The sequence below is a fragment of the Pseudomyrmex gracilis genome, unplaced genomic scaffold (genome assembly GCF_002006095.1).
Source record: "Pseudomyrmex gracilis isolate BER0280 unplaced genomic scaffold, ASM200609v1 scaffold_24, whole genome shotgun sequence".
NCBI classification, from domain to species: Eukaryota; Metazoa; Arthropoda; class Insecta; order Hymenoptera; family Formicidae; genus Pseudomyrmex; species Pseudomyrmex gracilis.
In genome coordinates, this window is record NW_018020608.1 from 60759 (window position 1) to 83232 (window position 22474).

General features: G+C 36.4%; 6 protein-coding genes across 9 annotated transcripts in view; 3 read left to right on the top strand and 3 right to left on the bottom strand.

Moving 5' to 3' along the window:
• LOC109852135 overlaps window positions 1-8192 on the top strand; it is a 26317-nt gene extending 18125 nt beyond the window's left edge. The window contains exons 5-11 of the mRNA XM_020423002.1: window positions 4429-4592; window positions 4860-5045; window positions 5271-5426; window positions 5543-5695; window positions 6230-6497; window positions 6584-6991; window positions 7232-8192. Coding sequence (XP_020278591.1) covers window positions 4429-4592; window positions 4860-5045; window positions 5271-5426; window positions 5543-5695; window positions 6230-6497; window positions 6584-6991; window positions 7232-7633 — 1737 coding nt within the window. The 3' untranslated portion in view covers window positions 7634-8192. The remainder of the gene's footprint in view (window positions 1-4428; window positions 4593-4859; window positions 5046-5270; window positions 5427-5542; window positions 5696-6229; window positions 6498-6583; window positions 6992-7231) is intronic.
• Window positions 7521-9885, bottom strand: LOC109852137 (replication factor C subunit 2). Its single transcript, XM_020423014.1, has 7 exons — window positions 9750-9885; window positions 9259-9526; window positions 8926-9174; window positions 8635-8844; window positions 8443-8556; window positions 8200-8328; window positions 7521-7607 (listed from the first exon to the last, which is right to left on the bottom strand). The coding sequence occupies exons 1-6, from the start codon at window positions 9857-9859 to the stop codon at window positions 8227-8229; spliced, it is 1053 nt and encodes a 350-aa protein (XP_020278603.1). The 5' UTR covers window positions 9860-9885; the 3' UTR covers window positions 7521-7607; window positions 8200-8226.
• Window positions 9886-10195: 310 nt separating this feature from the next.
• Window positions 10196-11159, top strand: LOC109852093 (NADH dehydrogenase [ubiquinone] iron-sulfur protein 6, mitochondrial). The gene is made up of 3 exons (XM_020422929.1): window positions 10196-10488; window positions 10591-10767; window positions 10919-11159. Exons 1-3 carry the CDS (start codon window positions 10345-10347, stop codon window positions 10979-10981), a joined length of 384 nt encoding a protein of 127 aa, XP_020278518.1. The 5' UTR covers window positions 10196-10344; the 3' UTR covers window positions 10982-11159.
• Window positions 11160-11244: 85 nt separating this feature from the next.
• LOC109852092 (protein SYS1 homolog) lies at window positions 11245-12556 on the bottom strand. Of its 2 annotated transcripts, none has more exons than XM_020422928.1 (2): window positions 12133-12556; window positions 11245-11888 (listed from the first exon to the last, which is right to left on the bottom strand). In XM_020422928.1, exon 2 carries the CDS (start codon window positions 11814-11816, stop codon window positions 11322-11324), a length of 495 nt encoding a protein of 164 aa, XP_020278517.1. In that variant the 5' UTR covers window positions 11817-11888; window positions 12133-12556; the 3' UTR covers window positions 11245-11321. The 2 variants fall into 2 exon arrangements, with proteins under 2 accessions (XP_020278517.1, XP_020278515.1); XM_020422926.1 differs by having other exon boundaries at window positions 11978-12556.
• A 130-nt stretch (window positions 12557-12686) lies between these two features.
• Window positions 12687-14483, top strand: LOC109852091 (HCLS1-associated protein X-1). The gene is made up of 6 exons (XM_020422925.1): window positions 12687-12843; window positions 13094-13186; window positions 13271-13392; window positions 13503-13668; window positions 13754-14034; window positions 14216-14483. Exons 1-6 carry the CDS (start codon window positions 12776-12778, stop codon window positions 14332-14334), a joined length of 849 nt encoding a protein of 282 aa, XP_020278514.1. The 5' UTR covers window positions 12687-12775; the 3' UTR covers window positions 14335-14483.
• Window positions 14484-15873: 1390 nt separating this feature from the next.
• Window positions 15874-22420, bottom strand: LOC109852084 (E3 ubiquitin-protein ligase Su(dx)-like). 3 transcript variants are annotated; one of them, XM_020422916.1, is made up of 12 exons: window positions 22343-22420; window positions 21241-21384; window positions 20260-20688; window positions 18847-20158; window positions 18516-18750; window positions 18088-18392; window positions 17751-17993; window positions 17493-17652; window positions 17123-17397; window positions 16772-16997; window positions 16581-16677; window positions 15874-16299 (listed from the first exon to the last, which is right to left on the bottom strand). In XM_020422916.1, exons 2-12 carry the CDS (start codon window positions 21365-21367, stop codon window positions 16127-16129), a joined length of 3582 nt encoding a protein of 1193 aa, XP_020278505.1. In that variant the 5' UTR covers window positions 21368-21384; window positions 22343-22420; the 3' UTR covers window positions 15874-16126. The 3 variants fall into 3 exon arrangements, with proteins under 3 accessions (XP_020278505.1, XP_020278502.1, XP_020278503.1); XM_020422913.1 differs by lacking the exon at window positions 22343-22420 and adding an exon at window positions 21906-22326; XM_020422914.1 differs by lacking the exon at window positions 22343-22420 and adding an exon at window positions 21777-21885.
• Between the last annotated feature and the right edge of the window lie 54 nt (window positions 22421-22474).

Sequence of the window (22474 nt, forward strand, 5' to 3'; positions counted from 1 at the left end):
GGGCTATACGTTGAAATTTTTCTGTCGCTTCGCAATTGGCGACGGTTTTTCATTTATCTTCCTTTTCTTTTTTAACTCACGCGTTAATAAATTGATGTTTTATCGCAACGCGCGCATCATATCTCGCGCGTAAAAAGAAAAACCAGCAGAGCATTAATGTAATAAAAAAAAAAAATAAAAGAAAAAAAAAACATGGCAAAGACTTTTTGAATTGTTTTACAAAAGCGCGAAGAGACGAAAAATTTCAATCGTTGCGAATGGAACACCGCAACGCATTCTGCAATAAATGCGTCAAACACGCGCGTTATTTATCGAGAGATCGGTGCGATATATCTTTTATTCATGCTATAAAAACAGAAACACGAGAGATCAGAGATTTACGGTATCATTGTTGCACATCTTTGACATCACATCGGTGGCGAAAAAAATCGTGTTTTATGGAAAGCAGATACTTGACGACAAAGGCCACATGCAAAGAGAATCTTTTGTTAACCCCTTACGTAGGCTGAGATACGTGCGTGAATACTGAATACATTTCGCATGAACTTCGCGCTGACCTCTCCTCCGGTCGAGGAAAACACAGAGAGATAGTCTTCCTAGGCGAAGAAACTTTCTTCTCTCCGAATACTCTCTCGACACTTTCGATCGTTCGCATCGAAATTAACATTATAAAAAAAAAAAAAAAAAAAAAAAAAAAAACCATCAGATTAAAAATCATTTTCAAAGTTTTGCATTTGAGTGCGGGTAATTTATTGCAAATTGAATCGATTTACGCGAGTAATCGTGCATTCACAAGAGAAATTCATTCAAGTTTTCATTTTGTCATATGATTTGACAAAAATTAGCGCGTTTACGTCACGCACTTACGTATGTGAACAAACATTACGAGTAGGTTTTGCAATACGTGACGCGCACGTAATACATTCTTTCTATTGAGCGAAAAGGCAAAGAGTGTGTCTTTTGTTACTCACGGAAGCGAGGAAGTCACCAGAAGTACGTTCGCGGCGATTACCGTGAACAATTTCTACTACCGCGACGTTATTGTTCTCGAGGTAGGTACTCGTACGGTTTTTACGTGCCGCGGGCACACACCACCACTCGGCGCCGTGGTTGTTTCCGGGATCTCGAAAGCGGCGGTCTCAAGATGAGAAACCATCCGCTTTCTACGGAAAAAGGAAATGCGCGTCTCGAAACGCTGAAAATAAGTTTACATTGCGATTAGATGTTGCAAAACTGTTGCAAAATAATTCACTTTTTGACACAAGACGCGGTACAATTCGTAAAATTATCGCCAAGGTAATTGTGCAAAAAAAAAGTTCGCTCTTACACAACACTCACACCGCGAAGAAATTCTCTGAGCGCGGACCGGGAGAGAAAGTAAAAAGATATTGCACGTCGTCGTTACGCTCGCTGCTCTTAATCAAATTGGAGCCGTGTAACGATGATTACGTATCCGCGGTTAATAAAGGGGTCAAAGTTGCCGTATCTTCCCGAGAGACTGCACCACATCGTTCGCGTTAGGCAGAATTAATAGCCGAACTACATCTTGATTACTCTCGCTAATAACAAGATCATTATCCAAGGTCATTATTTGTAGACGCGGTTTCTCGTTCCGCGCGTTTTCTTAGATTTACCGTAGAGATCAATAATTTAAAAAAAAATTCAAGATTTAATTTCCACAAATCGTTTTTTTCTCAAGTAACGGTATTTCCCTCGGCTTCGGGACGAGCTGTTACCGCGTTATTTTCCGCCATAAGCGGATGTCGGTAGCCAGACGACATCACACACACACACACACACACACAAGAAAGAACCGGGAGAGCTCTTTCTCACGCGGTTGAGAAATTTCGTGCCGAGGGCTCGTTTACCGTACGTATACGCTCTTCTCTCTCTCTCGGAAACAAATGCACATGGAGAGATCCACTTGATGTTAAAGTCAGTTTCGGTGCTGAGAGTTTATAACCCGTGGCAGAACTCTCGGGAAAAATTGCTAGAAAAAAATCCGGAATCTCGTTTGAATCGCGCGCGGCGTCGACAAACGGAGTTTCCACGACTTTAGATAGCGCTTCTTCGGTTAATCTGAGAAGAGAAAAGAAAGATATGATAAATATATACAATTTTTCACATGTAATAAAATAAAAACAAGATAAGTCAACAAAGAATATGTTTAAAAATATTCTCACGTTAGAAAAATGCGCATTATCGTTACTCTCGAGCGATTATACTGCGCTACGTTAGTTCGCGCGGTCTTAATGAAGAAGAATCTCGTCGATTCCCGCGCGAATTCGTTCCACGTACCTCACAAGACAGAACTTGCGAGTCAAAGGCTTTAAGACCTTCGACCCTCAGGAGGTTCGAAGTCACGATACCGCGCGCGCGGTCCTTGATACATGGTCCTTGAGAGAATACGCTGTCCCTCTTGGCGATGCAACAGAGGTCGATGTTTCCTCTCGTCGAGTGTGTGCCCTCATGATGGGAGGCAGATACGATATGGGAATATCGTGGGCATAGTGTCTCGGACGAGACAACGGACCACCAACCGGACGTCTCCAAAGCAACGACGATGAATCGGATGTGCGCATCTATTCCCGCGAGAACATCTACCGCCACGACTTGCAGATCTCGCCGCGGTTCACAATTCAATGTTGCTTTTTTTTTTTCTCGTGTAAGACAAGAAATCGATGTATCATCCGCGCCATTATATTAATCAACGAGTCTTTGTATTTAATCATCATAAAGATTAGAACGTGTGCTATGTGATTGTTAAACTTTTATTTAAAAAATATAATTATATCATAAATAAATCAAATTTCTGTAATTAAAAACATTACTTTTTACTATTTACGTTGATAAGATAACAACCACATGAATTTCAACTCTATTTTTTATTCTGGACGACTCAGGAGACCACATTGCATATATATTAACCGTTTGACGATTAACAAAGTAAAAAAACATTACTTATAATGTTTAGATAGAAATGTACTTTCCGGAATTGACGTGGGAGATAAAGAAGAAATATTTTAGTTTTAGTCACTGTCTTACTTTTATCATGACAGTCTCTTAATTTCTTCTGTATCAGAATGTTATTATTATGGTTGAGAAGAAACATCCGGTTTGCAATCGATTTTCTGCTCACAAGCCCGATCTAGTCTCGGGGACGTACTGCGCTCGGGGGAAAAAGAGCCTCACATCCGTGGACTCTCTTGTTGCATTCTCCTTTAGGACCGGCATTGACCTTTCTGCGACGGTCAGCGAGAGAACCCATAGGTGCCGCTTTCTCTCTCAAGGAGTATCAAGGCGCGTCGTCGTGTTGCGGTTACGTGAAATCCCATTAAGACCGAGATGTCCCGTCCCGACTGTCGTCGCAAATCATAAATTTAATGAAAGCGACAAATTCTCGTATTCATTCCGCGTATTCAGTCCTTCTTCAACGAACTCCCGCTCTCAATCTAAGTCGTATCCCATAAGTGTTGAATCGTCATAAATGTCGAAAAATGAGAGCTGAGGGACAAAACCGACCACGATAAGAACTTACGAGTAGGTCGGCTAAACTTGGGATTTGGATTATTAATAGTGTGCGATATTGTAACGACGGCTACACGTTTTTCTCGCCAGCTTTCTCCCGGGAATATTACCGCAGCGCGAAGAAAGGTAAACGTTTCTGAATAAATGAACACACAAATACGCATTACAAAGATGTGCGCAACGAAATTTCATCAACGTCTTACTATTTTTCTTTTTTATGCGCAAAAATAAACCAAGTTATTTATTTTCCCGAGTAAGAGAAATTTCCCTGGAAAAACTTTTGCGCCACAAGTTGACTAATAATTCTGTAGAAATTATTTAACGAGTTGTGTTTTAAAATTTTAAAGTCACTAAGAGACTCCCCACAAACTTTTCCGCACTATCACAGCAGGGAACAACGAGTTGCGGTGCGCAGATAACGGATAGTTTAGAATTTTCCACCGGCACGGATAGTTTATAAATATTCATGTCCGAGAAATTGTTAGTACCTTCATCCTGTGAGATCTATACTCCTCGTCGTTAGATAAATTACTTAGCTTGTTTACACGCAAATACGAAAGTTTTGTCCGCCTCTCTCTCTCTCTCTCTCTCTCTCTCTCTCTCTCTCTCTCTCTTTTTCTCTCTCTCTCTCTCTCTTTTTCTCTTGCGTACAACATATCAATTATATCAAAAACAATAAACTATTATTTTTTAAGTGAATATTTAATTAACTGCTTCTCAGGAAAACAATCGATTGAATAGCGTAGCGTTGAGAAATATCTGAACTTGTTGTGCTTCACCGATTTCTATTTTGAATAATTAATTTAATTAATTAATTAATTAAATATATATAAGTTTAATATATATATATATTAAATATATACCTTTTAATTAATTAAATACATATTATCTGCGTTGAAGATGGCCAGTATAGAAGTGTCGCTTTCAACGACGCCAAGAAGAAAAAAAGGCGGTAGTATTTCCGGAGGCGTTACATCCTCTACTGGCCACAGGAACAGGGATCATTATAAAGAATTGGACGCTCTTCGAATTGCTCTGCGTGACAAAGAAAATATCATACAGACGTGAGTATAATTGGTGGCTTGTATTTGTTGTTGCGTCCTTGAAATTTGCGGCATGGGAAAAGGTCTCGTCTTACGGCAATATCGCATATCAATCATCATGTTTCGTGCGTTGATTATTATAGATATTTTAATAATAATAATAATACGAACTGGAAGATATACGTGCGAAATAGAACGCAGAGCAAAACCTGTTCTCTCTTTCGGTCGTCACAATATTATATATATATATATATATATAGAGTTTTTGCCTTTTGTTATTTTTTTCAGACTCAAAAGTCAGCTCTGTAATACGCTGAGCAATAGACTAGCATTACGCAACGGCGCGCCACCCTTGACCGAGGCCGACAGAAAAGCGGCCGAGGAACGGCTTCAAAGGTTGCGACGGGACGCCGACAATAAGCGGTTGGCCATTAAGAACTTGAAGCTAGCGCTCGAGAGACTTGATATTACGGAGTAAGTATGAAATCAAGATTAGGCGCTTATTGAAACGCGGATTATCGTAAATCATGATTAACGGTTAAGCAACAACGCGTCCCTGAGAAATATACAACGTAAAAACATATACACAACAAAAAGAAATTACATCTATGTAGCAATCGGTTTTTTATATGTACATGTAGTAAATAATTATTTTTATATGTAGTAAATTCGAGAAAAATTGGACCACGTTTCTTTCAGTAATATCGACGTTCGAATACAACAAGCGGAATTGGAGTATAGACTGGGTCGCGAGGAACTCGAGTTGCTGACTCTTCACGAGGAGAGCAGAGCTCTCCAAGCTGCATTGGAATTGGCTGAAACTCAAGAAAAACAAAAAAATGACACGATATTCAGGTAATAAATGCAACAATTTGACGAATATTGAAATTTAATATTAAATTAAAATTAAATTAATTTTAATATTTATACAATTGTTTAATCGCGCGTTCTAATTCTTACTCGACTCGCAGCTGCATTTCCGGCTCGACGCAAGTTACAATCCACGCGGTGGAAGTAAGCGCGGATCCGAAAAGTCCGCGTTTCGGAGCCGGACCTAGAGAAGACGCGATCGGTCTCTACGTCGATTGGGCCGTGGAGGATTCCGGACTTTGCAAAGGAGACAGGTTCGCAATATTGTTGGGAAAAAATAAAATCGCACTGTATTTCATTCTGAATTTGGTTCGGTCGTTACCAACAGAATTCTGACACAGCGTCAACTTCAGAAAAACGGAGAAATATGTCGAGGAACTTGTGGTATTTTTTATGACGATAGTAGTACTACTACGTAACGTGGCTCTATCGGGGTAGAACAATGCGGCAATCTTGACATTCCCAACGGATCGCTGTAGCGTGAAGCAGCAGCGGAAGTTCGCCGTGTGCCCTCGTTAATTGCACTCACGACTTCACATGACCCCACCTTCCACCATTTTCCCTAATATACGCAGGAGAATTTGCTTTGTCAGGCTAGCGTTTCACAGTTTCTTACCGTTCAAGAGTACGCTCCCTTTTTTGCGCTAAATATTTTGATTCAAAGCGTTTTGATTTGTTTGTTTTACACATTAATTTTCGAACAACCTGCATTCAAAATTTGAATTCGATCGCGCGAACTTTAAATAAACGATTAAAAACAAAAATATATCGATTAACATTTTCTTCAGGATTTTGGAAGTGAACGGAAAACTAGTAGTAGGAGCGAGCCGAAGCGATTTGGCACGGCTTCTGGCCGTTACACCCGACGCTGCGCAAATAGTGGTCCTTCGAAAAAGCGAGTCCTTGGCAGCGCTGCGCACGCTCCGTTCCGACAATCTCAGACTGACGCATAGAATCGGTTATCTTGAGGAGCAGGTCAGAGATCTCTTAGCGCCAAACAGAACAGAAGTCCTCGCCGAGGATCCATCTCCGAATCCTCGTCAGGAGCACGTACAAGTGCGTATATCGCGCGCGCGCATATCTAACTAATTTTAGATATAGATCCTATTTAAAAAATTCTAAATTGTTTTTGTGTCGTTTAGGTTTTTCAAAAAGGACCTCAAGTGACAGCGTTAGTAGCGAATTTACCCGGTCTCAACGTGAAAAGTTGTACGGAACTGCGACAGAGTCTACCAACCGTCAGAAATAAACACGGGGATCACTCCAGACGTCTGGCAGACTCAAAAAGTCCACTTGAACTCGATTTCTCATCCGACGGAGTCTCAAATGGCTACTACAAACCCCGAAATAAACAGAAACATCAAGGATTTCATCTAGCCAGATCGACGGCCAGCCTTGACTGCAGTAACACGACAATGCAGTCGCAAATGCAACGTCGAAAATCGCCGCGCATCGAGTTCGCGATGGAGCATTTGCACAAAGGTCGCAAGAACGCTCCGCACTTGCAATCCTTGGACTTCGACTCCGAGCCGACTTATTATCGTTTGCAGGTAAATTTCCCGCGGTAATAATTTAATCTTTTAGTTGCCAGGCATAAAAAAATTAATACCTAGTAGAGACACTGGTTTAAAGCTTTTGGATGGATCTCGGAGACCCATATCTGACACTGAAGGGTTAACAATCGCACTGAGAGAAAATGAATTCGCTCGCTTGGATAATATATAAAAAATATATTGTTTCAATACACATATAAACGTATTGTATGCAATTACCTTTCCCCTTTGTTTCAGGAGACGCAGTCTCGCGCATCGGAAAACTCGGAAGCATCGATATACAGTTCTCAGGAGACGAAGACTCGTCCGGCGCCGCCGAAGAAGCCGCTGCGACTCTCTCTGCATCGCGCGGCGAGTCTTCAGTCGGTCGAGAGCGCACCGCCGGCCACGCCGCAACACGACCTGGCGCGAAGACCCACAAAGAGAAATTACCGCGGCGATCCGCCCGCGGAGAAGAACGGATCTCAACTCGAAACGAACGGGGAGGCGATTTTGAATTCGCAAGAGTCTCATGTCAATCCGCCTCAGCCACCCCCGAGAACGCCCTCGAGAGCTGAATCGTGTCAGAGCGCGCTGCGATGGCCGTCACCGAAGCCGAGACCACATTTAACATCTGTGCAAATAGAAAAATGGTGCTGAACACTTACGATTCGGTTTAGCGAATCACAGAGAAAAAAAAACAACGTAGAGAATAAGCAGAGAAGTATTTTTCGAATCTATCCTTTTGAAAACACGCTTTTGTTTGAAAAGTATTGCTTGTACGTTTAATGCAGCTACTCTTTAGTAACGTAAGAATATATTTAATGACGCATTATGATATTATGTTACATCAAAGACGTATTACTTCGAAAGGATAAAATTTGAAATCTAATGACAGGTCGCAAAACATAAACACATGCGATCTCAGCAAACGTCGTGTGTTTTAATTTTGTTATTTTAATTTTAAGTAACATAAGTTTTTTAATCACTAAGATATACAGTAATGAACGATTGTCACGTGCGTACGCGTGTTTGTACGACAAAGTCATCCGTGACTTTTGATATTGAAACTAGACAATAATTCGCGAAAGAGTACAATTCATTTTGTGTTAAAATTACGTATCTCCTACATAAAGTTTTTGAGATCGATAAGTTTACAAAATATCATAATAAACACATATATATATATAAACAAATTATATATTTTATTGTAAAGCAATAAATACCATAATATCCAATTTTTCATATACATATTATCCGGACGCACTCGTGCGACAAAGTCGTGCCACCAGAGCGTGCAACTGTAACAAACTGTTAATACCTTCCACCACTCCCATGTGTGTTATACCAATTTCCTGCAAATATCAAAAGCAGTTTTAAGTCATACAGATAAATAAAAATAGGAACATTTTTAATTCTCTTTAGCATTTCTTTAAATAACAATAATTTTACATAAGTTTTTTGTTTACCTTAACAAATTGCAGTTTCAACTTTTCATCCATGGTGTAAGTTTTGCACACTCTGAATACGGTACTGATTATGTCTTCCGCGGAATATCCCAGTTTCCAGAAATGGTCCATTACCTGGTGTTTAATTATAAATTTATCGGTATAAATGTGACACATACACAGCTGTATTATTTTTTAACATGCATATTTTACCGTGCACGCTTCGGAAACATTTCCTTTTATGCAATGACTCAACATGTCTCTAACAACCAAAGGATGCGGTTCGTCGCAAACTTTAAATACATTTTCAGCATTCACGTGATTGAAACCGTTATACGTAGACTGTAAATTATTCAAGGCTTGTCTCATGTCCCCTTGAGCTGTGAATATTATCGCTTCTATTCCATCCTCTGTGTAGGAAATCTGTGAATAATTTTTTTGTGAATAAAATTGAAGCATTTATCAAAAGTAAAAACTATTTGTGTGTGTGTGTGTGATGATTACATCTTCTTTCTGGCAGACTTCGAGAACTTTTGCCATTATTTGGGCATCTGTTAGTTTTCCATATCTCAACATAGCGCAACGCGATTGTATAGGCTCGATAATCTCCTCTGTGTTGTTACACGCAAGGGCAAATCTAGTGGTATGACTGTAAATCTCCATTGTACGACGTAACGCTTGCTGCGCACCATCTGTCATACTATCTGCCTCGTCTAAGATTATGATTTTGTGCTTTCCTTTTGGAAGAATTACCTGTGGTTACAAAACAATTACACATAGAAAACATATTAGAAAAGAAAGATATATATCCTATAATTTATCACACATGTGTTTTACCTTTTTTTGAGCAAACATTTTGATTTTATTTCTGACCACATCTATTCCTCTCTCATTTGAAGCGTTCAGTTCAAGTACCGCTTCCTTGAATGCAGGTCCCAAAAGAATGCGTGCCAGACACAAAATTGTAGTGGTTTTGCCTACACCAGGTGGTCCAGCAATAATAATATTTGGAGTATTTCCATGTTGAGCAAAAACAGCTAATCTAGACACTGTATCCTCGTTACCAACAATGTCTGAAAACGTTTGCGGCCTGTATTTTTCAACCCTGCAAAACAATACCGATAAAATAATAAAATAAAATATTGTTTTATAAATTTATGTTACTTATACAGATTTCTCTGTTACTTGTACAAAACTAAATATGTTTTATACCTAAATAAATCATTTGATATTTAGTCGAAAACTAAACATAACTTAACCTATAGCAATAATAAAATGTAAGTGTAATCAATAGAAACAAAGCGTGCTTCGTAAGAAACAAAATATACCATGGCAAATTCAAGAACTTATTATCTTTCTCCTTAGTTTTCCCATTCTGATTGCTCGTAGACGGCAAACTTTCAGTTTCCATAGCCTCTACACTATCATCTCCCGCCATTTTTGAACCTACAATTGTCCGCAATGACGGCCGCGGCACATGTGGTTGGTGCAGAAAGTGTACGTTCGTTTTAAACGATAATAACAAGAAATTTATACTGCGTTCAATTTGAGAAGAGAATTTTACTGCGCACGGGGAAGAAAAGCGACCAAAGTAGAGATAGCGTTGCGTGCGGGATTGGTGGAACACCTGACAGCCAATGGCTGTGGAATAAGGAGACTTATTAGTAGGGAAGATGCGGGAAACGAACGAGTTTTCGTCGATTCGGTTTCTCTTCTCAAATCGAACGCAATATAGCGCTGACTTACAGAGCAGGAAACTCTTGCAGTTTTTCATATAGCCTTGGCCGCTCTCATTTTTCTCTTTGCTCCGATTGAATTAAAACTCCAATCTTACGACGTATGGACTATCCTTTCAGTCCACGAGCATAAATACATCAACTCCAATCTTGTGTCTCTCATCTGATCTTTGACACTTCTTCAAATATGGCGAGTAAAAAGTTCAGCGGATTGTACGTTTCTCTTGGCAAATTACATAAAGAAAGTAAATCTTGTGTAAAAGCCGCATTAACGCAACGCACATACGCAACAGCGGACGAAGGAGATACCAAAATCACTCATACTGGTCAAGTAAGACCGTGCTTACGTATTGGTTTTTTTTTTATTGTAAAATATGCATATGTGTGCGTGTGTATACTTCTATTTTATGTTATTATTAAATTTATATATCAGGTGTTCGAAAAAGATGACTATCGATTAATACGATTTTTGGACAGACCAAAAGAAGTTAATCCAAACTGGGCTATCAATCTGATAGACGAAGTTCCACCAGCCCCAAGAAAAGAAAGAATTGTATCTTGCGATGGCGGTGGAGGTCCACTTGGACATCCTAAAGTTTACATAAACTTGGTATAAATTTGCGTATATAATTTTATAAAAAATATGTGAAACTGTTGCTTTAGTTTTTTGTGTATCGTAATTTATGAACATATTTATATTTCTAGTTTCGTAACAATGTGTTTTGAAATTGTTTTTTTTTTATTCCTTTTTCTTTTTGTAGGACAAACCTGGCAATCATACTTGCGGATACTGCGGTCTGCGTTTTTACAAAGAGCATCACTAAATGTTTGAGCATTGTGTGTGGGTAGTTTACATTAATTAATTTATAAATTTTACTGGTGTAGCATGTGATGTTAATAAATGTTAAGTAAAAAAAGAGTGCTATGGCATATATTGTGAGTAAAAATGTACTATAAATGTAAAAAAACTAAATGTATAATAAAAGACTAAAGATTAGATTATATTCTGTTACTTTGTAAATATTTCGGAAGATTGTGCGTGTGTATCTGTGCAAAGAGCATAAGAACATTAGGTAATAAAAATATATTTCCTGGAAGTTTTATTTACTGCTTTAATTTAAGTTTATATTTCAAAAATGTATTTGCATTATTTTGTTTTGTATCTCATAAGGCCGTCTTTTGACTATTCATACTCAAGGGTATTGCTTGCAGTTCTGTTCTCATACAAAGAAACTCCCCACATACGCACATAATACTTAACGATACGAAATTCAGACACCACCAGCTGAAAGACGTGGGATACGTTCCGTTGTACACCCAGCAGCAAATTAAATGGATCCAGTGAGCTGTACACGCAAAGTCCATGCACAGTTTCGTTCTCTGCACTAGCCACCATAATGCAAACGCACCTACAAGTGCATTCAGAACAAACATAACAATAACTAATTGTCCGCCAAAATCTCGAACGTGTATCTCCTTATATTGAAAAGCGTAATCCAGCGATTTCGTGGATCCCAGCACCGACGCCACAATGCAGATCCAGAATCCAAGGCAGAAGTACATCACAGACTGCACCGCGATTATCTGGGAAATTATCAGAATCGGATCCCATGTTGTCTTGCGAAATTGTCCAGAAAGATTATTCATTCTGTGTATCATCTCTCAGAAACAAATGTTCGTTCAAAGAATAGAAGTTCTTCCAAGCGAACACACTCGGGTCTTCATCTTTTTCTGCAAAACAAATTCTGTATCAGTAAACTGCAATGTAAAGTAAAAAAAAAAAACTTTTCAAAGATAGAATATTTTACAGCAGGACTCACACATTATAATGAAAGATCAGAAGAGTTGATTAAATGCATATAAATAATCCATAAGTAATCCATTTTATAAATTATTTTTCAGCTACACTTCCAGATACACACGTAAATACGAGAGAAGGAAACCGTGAGAGCCAGTGATTGCATGACTAACTCACATGTGTTTAGACAATGGCATCATCAGTGTTGTTTTTTACTCCGATATTTATATGTGTGTGTACAGAAATACGTTTTTTCTCTATGAACAATATGTACAGTTATAGAAATAATCGGAAATAATAATTATTTAGTTTAAGATACTCGCGCGCAAACACAACAATCTATCATCTGACTGGGAATATCGTTGAATCAGCCATGCGATGCGCGACGTTTGACAATACTGCACGAGCGATTGTGGCGCTACATCTGTCAGCTGTGTGCGATAAACTTCGCAAGATCATTTTTGTTTACATACATGCAGTGTCAACTGTCATTTCTTTAAAGACTCATGAATAAAATAATAGTTTTCAAAAGTTTGTCTCAAAAAACTGTTTTAAATTATGTAACTTTTTCACACATTACAGATGTTTTTTTTTTTTAATAAAAAAATTTATCCGTGCGAATAACTTCCCTGCCATATGTCAGAAGTGTCTGCTGGCTCTCACGCTTTACGCGCATGAGCAAGTCGCATTTTTACAATGACGTGACGGCACTGACGGCGAGAGTGATGCAATTTCATACGTTTCGTACAAACGTAGCGATGAGAATTCTTCGCACAATTATTGGATAGCGTCGCGGTTTTTGAGAGATTTTTTCTTCGAGATGTCATTGTTCGATTACTTTCGAAATTTTCTCGGTGCGAAACGTCGCAACGAGCCTGGCACAAGCGGGTAAGACTTGATTGAGATTTGTACTTTAGAGATTTTTGTTGTTTATGTACACACACGTCACGGAATATTCTAGAGTTTTCTTTTTTCGAGAATAAATTTTCGATCAAAAAAGAGATTAACTGAAAACACAATAATTTTGACAACAAAATAAAAAAGTTTGGAAAAGCGTTTTTAGAAGTATCGAATGTAGCAGGACTTTTAATTTTTAAGAAAGTTTAGAGAGATGTTATGTTTTCACCTTATATTTCAGGCTTGATGAACATTATGCGCCGAGAGATAATTTTCGAAATCCAATTTGGCAGAGTGACGACGACGACGACGAAATCGACATAGATGAGTTCATGTAAGAAAAAAACATAAATACCATATTTAAAATGAATTGTGTTGAAACATGAATTTATTCTCAAATTCTGTTTTCTTCTTTCAGGTTTAATGGAAACAACATGCACTTCAACATCTTCAGTGATCCACTTGAAATGGCAAAGTATTTTGAGTCTCAAATGGACAATATGTTGAAGAATTTTGGTTTCGGACATAATAGCTTCTTCAGTATGTCTATCTTTTATATAACTGTTATATAAACACAGAGTACTGAAATGTTTTTAGTCACACCTAAATAATCATTTGTATTTATATTTTATATTTTTGCTGTTATAAAGGAATGCTTCCTGGTATAGAAGAAGATATTAAAGCACTACCATTTGCCGAACATGAACCTGAAAGAAATATAGATATAGACTTACGTGAAAAGATGCTGAAATCTAAACCCGAGATATTTGGCGAACAGAATCATGAACAAAAAATAGATACTGATGTAGATGGAAAGTAAGTGTATATACAAAATATTGTTTTATAACATACACACGATTGTATGTACAATCAAGTAAAACTTGTGATATATCTTCTGCAGAATTACTACAGAAGAATTTTCAAAACTGTGGAACAAGGGAAGCCTAGAAACTGTAAAACCTTCCGCGCCACATAGTTTTTCATTTGGAAGATCCGTTAGAAAAGAAATTGTACGAAATCCTGACGGAACTATAGAGGAAAAACAAGTAATCAGAGATAGTAAAGGTAACGAGGAAACAATAATCTCGAGGGTAATAGGTGACAAAAGATATGTTGTTACTACAAAGAAAGATAAGAATGGCTTTGAAACAAAATCTGAGGATTTGTTTAACATAGATGAAAGTAAGTACGTGAATGAAACTATACACTTTTGCACATGAAAATTATTTAGTAAGGATCTATAAACTTAATAATTAATATATATAATTGGGTTTTAATACAAGTTTAAATATTGTAATTTTATCATTACTTACGCACTTTATAGATCTTGATTGTGTGATCAATAAAATTTTGCAAATTACAGATGAACTTAAAGAGTTCACCCAAAAATGGAAACCTAAAAGTGATACGGATACCAACCAACCAATTCTAAGTCGTTTTCCATGGGACAAGTTTTTCGGTTTTCCTAATCCGAAATTGTAGTAACAAAATAAATAAAATCAATAGTTTTTAAATAGCTAAACCACACACATGTCTTATTCTGTATTATACGAGTATCAGTTTACGAGTTATTTTATGTAATTATGTTTCTCTTGGTTTCTTTCCATAATAAATAATAAGACTAGCGCATACTTTTCTATTTTATTGTAATTTCAATAATATACATAAAATAAAAGACAAATCTTTCCTATACAAGACGTCCTATTTTAAATAATACAGTAAAATATTCAAGAAAAACAATATTGCAAGAAAATAAAATAATACACATTTTCTTGTTTTATATGTATAATTTTCAATTATATCCATTATATTTCTTTCAAAATAAATAAATGACCTATTAATCTTAATAAATATTCACACATTATTTTATGCATAAACAGAGTCCAATGTATTATATCTATCTTTTATAAATTAATTTTTTACACACACTGCACGTGTTATATACACAAATTATAAACAATTTTATGAGTGTGTGCAGCTTCTTATAAAATAGTCGTCATTATAAATATCAAAACACCCCAGCAATAGAATATTCCCTAGTTTTAAGACATCTTTATGGTATTACATGGTTGAAGCAATATATATGCAATGATTATGGAGAGATACATGGTCGATAATAAATGATAATACCAATAACATACTATAAAACAATAAAAATACTTGAAGATTTTTTCCTAGAAATTGACAGTTTATACATACAATTCGTAAGACTGTGTTTATACATAGACAGATATTCATAATATACTTAAATATATGTATATGTATATATATAATTATTAATACACATTTCCTATATATATATATCATGTATAAAAGATAATTACTTTAAAGATTTACCACTTCAATTTTTTACGTTTTCTAAAATAAAACAATAAATTGTTGCCTATAACATATTATGCATATTGTAATTTATATTTTTAATAATTATATATATAAATTTAATATATATGTATGTACATTATAAAGAGAAATAACGTTGAATTATTTGTAATTTAGGCGTTAAAATTATTAAAATATAATCAGAAATAATATTAGAATATAAATTTCTATTGTTCTTGCGTATATACATATCTATATGTATATATATTGATATAATATATACATAGTATATAGATAAAGTATATAGATAAAGTATACCACTATATATATAAACATGTACATATATATATAGTGTGTACACATGTGTGTGTATGTAGGTAACACACCACACAATCAAAAACAGTATTTTAGTAGCAATTCTGGAGCCTAATTACAATCGGACGTTTTAATACAAAAATAAAATAGTTATAATCGAGTTTTCAGATTTTTTTATTTATATAAACTTTTAAAATTGCTTCTTGATTGAGATTTATATGCCGTAAGAAACAAATTTTAAAAAATTGATTTATTAGATATTCACTTATAAAATCCCTAACATATTTCTATTGTATTGTGAATCTTATTGCAAAAATTTCATGTCTTGTGTATGTAATATCTCTACAATTAAAATCGAAAACTTTTTAATAAGACACGAGAAAAATATACTGAAATAAATTGACATATTAACATAGAGTTTTTATTTTCATATATAATTTATATCACTTTATACAAAGTTTTTCGAGTGATGCATCTATAAACATCTTCAATTATTTGCAATTTTATCTGGGTTTGCGATAGCCGTCAACAGTTTTGAATGTAACGTAAACATCAGCTTAATGTTTGCTTTTATTTTTGTTCACTAAACGTATAGAAATGTAGAGTGTATCTATTACACAATTATTAATGTTTGCACAGTTTATTCTTGGCCAAAGCCCTCCGTTTCTTCAATCGCGTAATTCAATTTTTCTACTAATTGGTCATAACTTTTATAAGGAGGCAAATCTAACCTGTTGAAACAAGTATGTGATCTTGGCAGCCAGGTATCCTTTCCAAATTTCTCGATACAAAATCTTTGCGGGCCATTGCTCCCTGTAACATGGCAGAATAATCCAATAAAATTCATTACATTATTTTTTTATGAAGATTATTCAATATACATTATACATTTTTAACGAAATAATATATCTTTGATTGAATTATAATCAGTTCAACATTTATGATGTAAATCAGTGACTAATGTGTTGTCATGAATTGATTATAATTTTCTTTATTATAAACAATTAAATATTAAAAAATTGTCTATTTTAAACTAAATTTCCATTAAAATTCTATTAATTATTTTGTTTATAATTTCTGAAAAACTACTTTACCCATTAATTCGGCAAATCCACCAACAGGTACGCGACAAGTACCCGTTACAAATTGTAACAGTCTGGCTCTTTTTTCGCTATCTGTTCTCGATACAAACTAAAATACAAATAGAAAATGTGCATTCAAGTGTATAATAATTTCAGATCAAGAATGTTTTCGTAAGATTAAACATATCGTAATATTAACAAACCTGCCAGAACCAAAGAATTTGTTTACTGTTACGAGTGTAGTGTCTGTAAATAGTATTGCGTTGCCAGTCCTCGACATCTATCTCCTGCATGCCACAAAGCATGAGTTCCAATTCACGTTCATCAAAATATTTGAGCCACTCGAGAGGCACGACTGAATTGAAGCCTTCCAAGAACGCTTTTGTTTGTTCCTCTATACCTCTTGTCATTCTCCATTCTGTCATTAACCTGTTGAATGTTAAGAATTACACTTTTGTTATAAACAAAGTCTTGCAGAAGTAAAAAAAAAGTTTATTTTTTTCAATAAGTTGTTTTTGTAATTGCGCAATTATCTGCAAGGAGATTGCATATACCTGATGTATTCTTCTTTATTGTCTTCGCTTACTCTAACTTTATCTCCATTTTCCTTTAACTCGTGATGTATTACCTGACCGAGAATCTCAAAATCTACACTATAATACAATTCTAGGCCACAGTCGTCAATGTTATTTTCTTTTATCCACACGAGAGATTTGTAAAACTCCGGATCAATGGATTCTATGTCCTTCATAACTAGTTTCTTGTTTAACATACGTTTATAAAATGGCATGGTAAATCCGCTGTATATAAATCTGCCATGATAAAGAGCCTGTGAAAAGAGAGAAAAAAAAACAATTTTGTGTACGTACATATAGAGAAAATCTGAAAACATTTTTTGTGGTATCTGAAAAGTAAAAAGCATACCATCGCAATAAACCTGCCGATAAATTTGAAATACTGTAAATGATCGGGATTGACATACGATGCTGGATTTATTTGCAAACTGTAATTACTTTTATTGGCATACTCGAATAGGCAGTACATGGGATTTAAAACTTCGTGGCTCAACAAGAAAAACCATTCCCTGAAAATAAATAAAATATTTTTTCTCAATTTGTGTCTATTGAAATCAAATAAAAAGAAACTAACGTTCAAAGTTTGCGCAATGTTTGTGTATCATACCTAGACACACCTCCATAGTCCAGACCTTCCTCTCCTTTAAATATTATGTATAATCGCCGTCTCAGCGCAAAGGCTTCAGCATTCATTATTTGATGGTACGAGTCTTCAAACAATGTCTGGCGACTAACGCTTATCTTAATATGATTAGGCAGTGCGTTGGTCTGACACAAGAATCGGAACTGAGACAGTTTCCATCGGAATGATCTTTCGTACGCCCTCGGAACACGATACGCACCTTTCGGACTGTATGCACAGGAGATACAGAATATATTAAAAAAATACATACATTTCTAATTGCGAATCTAAATAGAATTGTATAACGTGATAAGCAACGAACCCTTTGGGTGCACCAGGTCTTGGATCTTGAAACGTCGTCGTTCGTGTATTGTGATCCACAAAATACTCCATCCCATCTTCCGTTAATCGTATCTCCCAACCATCCGGTAACGGTCCGTCGATCGCAGATTCTTGACCCTGCGTACGAGGATCCTCCCATTGTGTAGTTCGATTCTTATGATTTACATAATATACTCTTCCTTCTGGTTGCTTCCGTCTTTCCCAACCAGCCGGTAATGGTCCCAGAGCGTCGTCATCGTCAACTACGGACGTTGACGGACCCGCGGCAGACTGACTTCCATGAACCTGCAGACACACATGATTGCACATATGATTGTGACTGATAAAATGAGTTTTTTTTTTAGATGCAATAAACTGTACTTCGTTTTCCTAAGTCAGTATAAAAGAACTTTATCAGATTTTATCTACCTGAGGATAAAGAAATCTCTGATTGCCTTGTTCGACAACATATTGTCTTTCACCTTGCCAGTGTTGCCAGTGTTGCAATCTCTCTGTATTTGGTCTTTGCCACGTCGTGCTTCTTGTATTATGATCAACGTAATAAATTCTACCGCGTGGATCGCGACGAATTTCCCATCCAGGGGGCAAAGGCTCTTGAGGTCTCTCCCAAGATGTGCTTCGAGTATTATGATCGACATAATATCTATAATGATTAAAAAAAAATTAAAAAACAATTATATTTCTAATCGTAAATTTTGAAACTGTTACACACACGTCAATATTTTTTTTTTGTTTATACCTTCTCCCATACATATCGTATCTCCTTTCCCAACCCGACGGCAATTTTTCTGAGTGATCATCGGTGGACAAAGCTGAGGAACCCGGCTGCGCAACAGATTGCCCAGCTATTGGCACGGGAACGGATTGAGCGGGCAATGAAACTACACTTTGTGGAATTCGCGGCATACCGGAACGGGATTCCGCAGCAGGCGATACATGTTCTGCGACAGGATGCGTTCGTCCCTCAGTTAACGGAATCACTGTTGACGGTTCCAGTCGAGAAACCGTAGGGTGATCATCTGTCGGGTGAACATTCGCATTTTGTTGGTTACGCGTAACTCCGCGTAAATGCGACGGATGTGGCGTGCTTATCGGTTGTTCCGCACGAGGAATTTGCAAATCCTCGTGCAAACGAATAATCATAGACTCGTATTCCGGCTCTTGTCTCGCCGCGCGGCTAGACTCATCCAAGTGTCTACCGATGGTGTTTATAGCAGATTCTTCTATTTGTCGCATCAAGCGTATGTCTTCATTCGCCATGGTTATTCGTCGTGTGTTCACGGATTGATCCGACTGTTCCGATCGTGTCGATATTTGTCCGTCGAGTGTCATTACACGGCCATCCGGAAGAGTTGCTACAACTGGCTGTTCTATTCGTAGAGCAGTGCCACCACCACGACTATTCACATGCGGCGACGCATTTGTGTCTTTTGGAGAAGCATCGGTATTATCTGTATTGGAAGGAATCGACTGGTCTTGACGGAAAATTCCACGAACATCCGCTGATATTTGCGATCCGTTTCCTGGAATCACTGAAGTAGATTGTTCTATTCGCGACGCACCACGTGAATCTGGTTTCACGATCGCAGAATGTTCCCCATTGACGTAGCTATTTCGCACGTACACTCGATTTTCTGGCGGATTTGCTGACGCCGAGGATTGATCCTTGATGGTCACTCTACCAGTAAAAGTTTGTATATCTGTGGCGTGTCGATTTCCCGGAGACACCTTAGATTTATCTGTTATTGAAATTGCATGCCCGTTCAGCAAAGTATTGCTGCTGCTGCTGCCGCTGTTGTTGTTGTTGCTGCTGTTGTTGCTGACACCCACATTGCTACTCGATGCGCCATCTGCACTTGAAGTTGTAGTGGAAATTCCAACAGTCTTTTTGCTGTTTGTTTGACCATTTCCACTGTTATAGTTTGGACTAATGTGAATATTTGTTGAACCACGACATATAGGCGTAAGATTCTCTGAATGTAATCTCATACGTGCACGAATTCCACCATTAAGAATACTCCGATTATTAATTGTATCATTATTTGTGGCACCTAAAACCATAAAAATACGAAAACATGTTTTAATAGTATTTGTTGTAAATATTTAAATATATTTTAGAATTGTTTGCACATTGCGATAAAGTTTTTCTTACCATCAGATTGTATTGAACAGGGTGGGTCTCCAACATTTGATGTTGTCTCGTTGGCGGCATCGATTTTAAGTCCATCAAATATGGTAATCAATTCGCCAACTTTACACAACTGAGAGTCATGTTTACTCTCACTCATCAAATCGAATGTCAGTTCTAAATTCTCTAATTTTCCATTATAATGTGATAAAACTTGAAACAAACTTAACCGTTTCTCTCCTATTAACGTGTCCTTGCGAAAAGTACTATGGTCAAGTATTCGAAAATGCAAGTTCGAATATGGGGTTACAAGTATGGTAAACTCTTCATTCCATCTTGGTTGATATGTAGACTTTAACACTTCTGTTTTACGTGGACTTTTATCATCAACTGAGAATTCTACATATGGATTAGGCTTTAAGAAAGTTGAACTTCTAATTCTCGCTGCTTCAACTAAAATAAATTACATGTCAATGTAAGTAAAAATATTCATGAAAGTTTCACACACGTATCATACAACTATTTACATAAAAAAAATAATCATAACAAAAATCAAGACAACTTAAAACATAATAAGAAGATAAACAACAAAGATTAAAATTGAATTACAAAAATATACTTTTTAATCTAAACACACATATTACATCATCAGAATTATTGTACATGATATTAGTTATTTGCTCTGATTATTATAAATATTATCATCTTGTTGCAATTAACTATTATCTACAAATGAATAACATATTTTGGTCAACAGATAATTGTGATAAAATTGTGACAATCTTAGATAAGAAAATATCAAACTCACATGATATGATAAACAAAAGTTTACAAGAGACAAGAGACAATACAGCAATTTGTATGAAATAATAATATCAGAACTTTCATTATAGTTTTTTTATAAAGATCATCTTTAATAAAAAAAAAAATTGCTTACTCTATATACACATCAATACACTTTAGGATTTACAAATGAATCTTATGTTAACAAAATTTCATACTTACTTGTAATACTCAGTTGATGAAACCCAGGTGACACCACTTCTTCTTTGCAATGGGACATTGTATTTTGCATTATAATTGTATTGTTATTCAAAGCAATTGTTTTGAGTGGTTCATAATTCTCTCTCATTCATTTACTTACAATAACTGCAACATGTAACAGAAAAAAAAACTAGAAATTTGTGTTACTTTAAAAACAACACAAAATCAATTATATTAAAAAACTTTTTGATATATTTTATTAAAAAAAATAAACCAAGTATCTTAATTCCCAACAAGTTCGGATGCACAACCAGGAGAGAATATATAATGTAGCGATATTTGAGAAAGTTCAGAAGTGTGAGATTTCTACTTTACTCGCATATAACGATGATTTTGCACATATATATATATATATATATACATATATATAATAATAATTATCTCGCGCTTCGTATTCTCTTTGGTTGGAAATATTCACAAGTGCGTAACGTACACGTATACGAAATATGCAAAACACACGTATACACACACAACTACGAGTGTATAATCGAGATTACCGATCTCTACTCTCAGATTTTCATTCGTTGTAGCGCTGTCATTTGATGTATCGCAAGACCGACGTGCGGACTAGACACATCCTGACGAGAGAAACAAAATAAAATTGCTGGACGCTAGTCAATACGAACCGAAATCAATATCCTCGGCGGCTCACGATATCCCTAATGACCATCTGCCGTCCATTCCTCGTTCAGTTAACGATCTTATCGCGGCCAAAATTCGTGGAAACATTCGGAATAGCGTTATCATCAAATTTCACTATCAGCGGTCACCATCTTTTCATACGTCAAACACACACAAGAACATTTCTCGTCGTGTGCCATGCGACAGCAGAGCGATCGCGGGCGGTCTTCGCAGTTAAAAATTTTCCGATAAAAGCAAGATCTCTCCGAGAAAGAACTTTTCGCGCGATGCGCCTATATATGTACACGTTTGTATTTTCCTACAATAAATCACAGCTATGCGCGGTTTCGGTTCACGCGAGAAACCGTAAATCACATTGCACGTTCGGTTTTTTCACCCGATCGGAACCACCAAACCAAACTACATTTGTATATATACATACATAATTAGTGGAACTTTCTGTGTCGGTGCCTTTGATATTGGTAGTCACCACAATGGAGCGAATGCGCATGCCACAAAATAATAAAAGTGCTGTCTTTCTTTTTTCATTCGCGATCACGTTTTCACGCCCGTC

Bases quoted from the DNA above. Each gene is read 5' to 3' on its own strand.
- LOC109852093 (XM_020422929.1), top strand. From the start codon at position 10,345: ATGGCGAGTAAAAAGTTCAGCGGATTGTACGTTTCTCTTGGCAAATTA. The intron at 10,489-10,590 runs GTAAGACCGTGC...TTTATATATCAG, and splicing joins AAATCACTCATACTGGTCAA to GTGTTCGAAAAAGATGACTA. The intron at 10,768-10,918 runs GTATAAATTTGC...TTCTTTTTGTAG, and splicing joins CTAAAGTTTACATAAACTTG to GACAAACCTGGCAATCATAC.
- LOC109852092 (XM_020422928.1), bottom strand. From the start codon at position 11,816: ATGATACACAGAATGAATAATCTTTCTGGACAATTTCGCAAGACAACA.
- LOC109852137 (XM_020423014.1), bottom strand. From the start codon at position 9,859: ATGGCGGGAGATGATAGTGTAGAGGCTATGGAAACTGAAAGTTTGCCG. The intron at 9,175-9,258 runs GTAAAACACATG...TTGTAACCACAG, and splicing joins AAATGTTTGCTCAAAAAAAG to GTAATTCTTCCAAAAGGAAA. The intron at 8,557-8,634 runs GTAAAATATGCA...ATTAAACACCAG, and splicing joins ATGTTTCCGAAGCGTGCACG to GTAATGGACCATTTCTGGAA.
- LOC109852084 (XM_020422916.1), bottom strand. From the start codon at position 21,367: ATGAGAGAGAATTATGAACCACTCAAAACAATTGCTTTGAATAACAAT. The intron at 17,994-18,087 runs GTTCGTTGCTTA...CTGTGCATACAG, and splicing joins AGACCTGGTGCACCCAAAGG to TCCGAAAGGTGCGTATCGTG. The intron at 16,678-16,771 runs GTTTGTTAATAT...TTTGTATTTTAG, and splicing joins AAATTCTTTGGTTCTGGCAG to TTTGTATCGAGAACAGATAG.
- LOC109852091 (XM_020422925.1), top strand. From the start codon at position 12,776: ATGTCATTGTTCGATTACTTTCGAAATTTTCTCGGTGCGAAACGTCGC. The intron at 13,393-13,502 runs GTATGTCTATCT...GCTGTTATAAAG, and splicing joins CGGACATAATAGCTTCTTCA to GAATGCTTCCTGGTATAGAA. The intron at 14,035-14,215 runs GTAAGTACGTGA...TGCAAATTACAG, and splicing joins TTTGTTTAACATAGATGAAA to ATGAACTTAAAGAGTTCACC.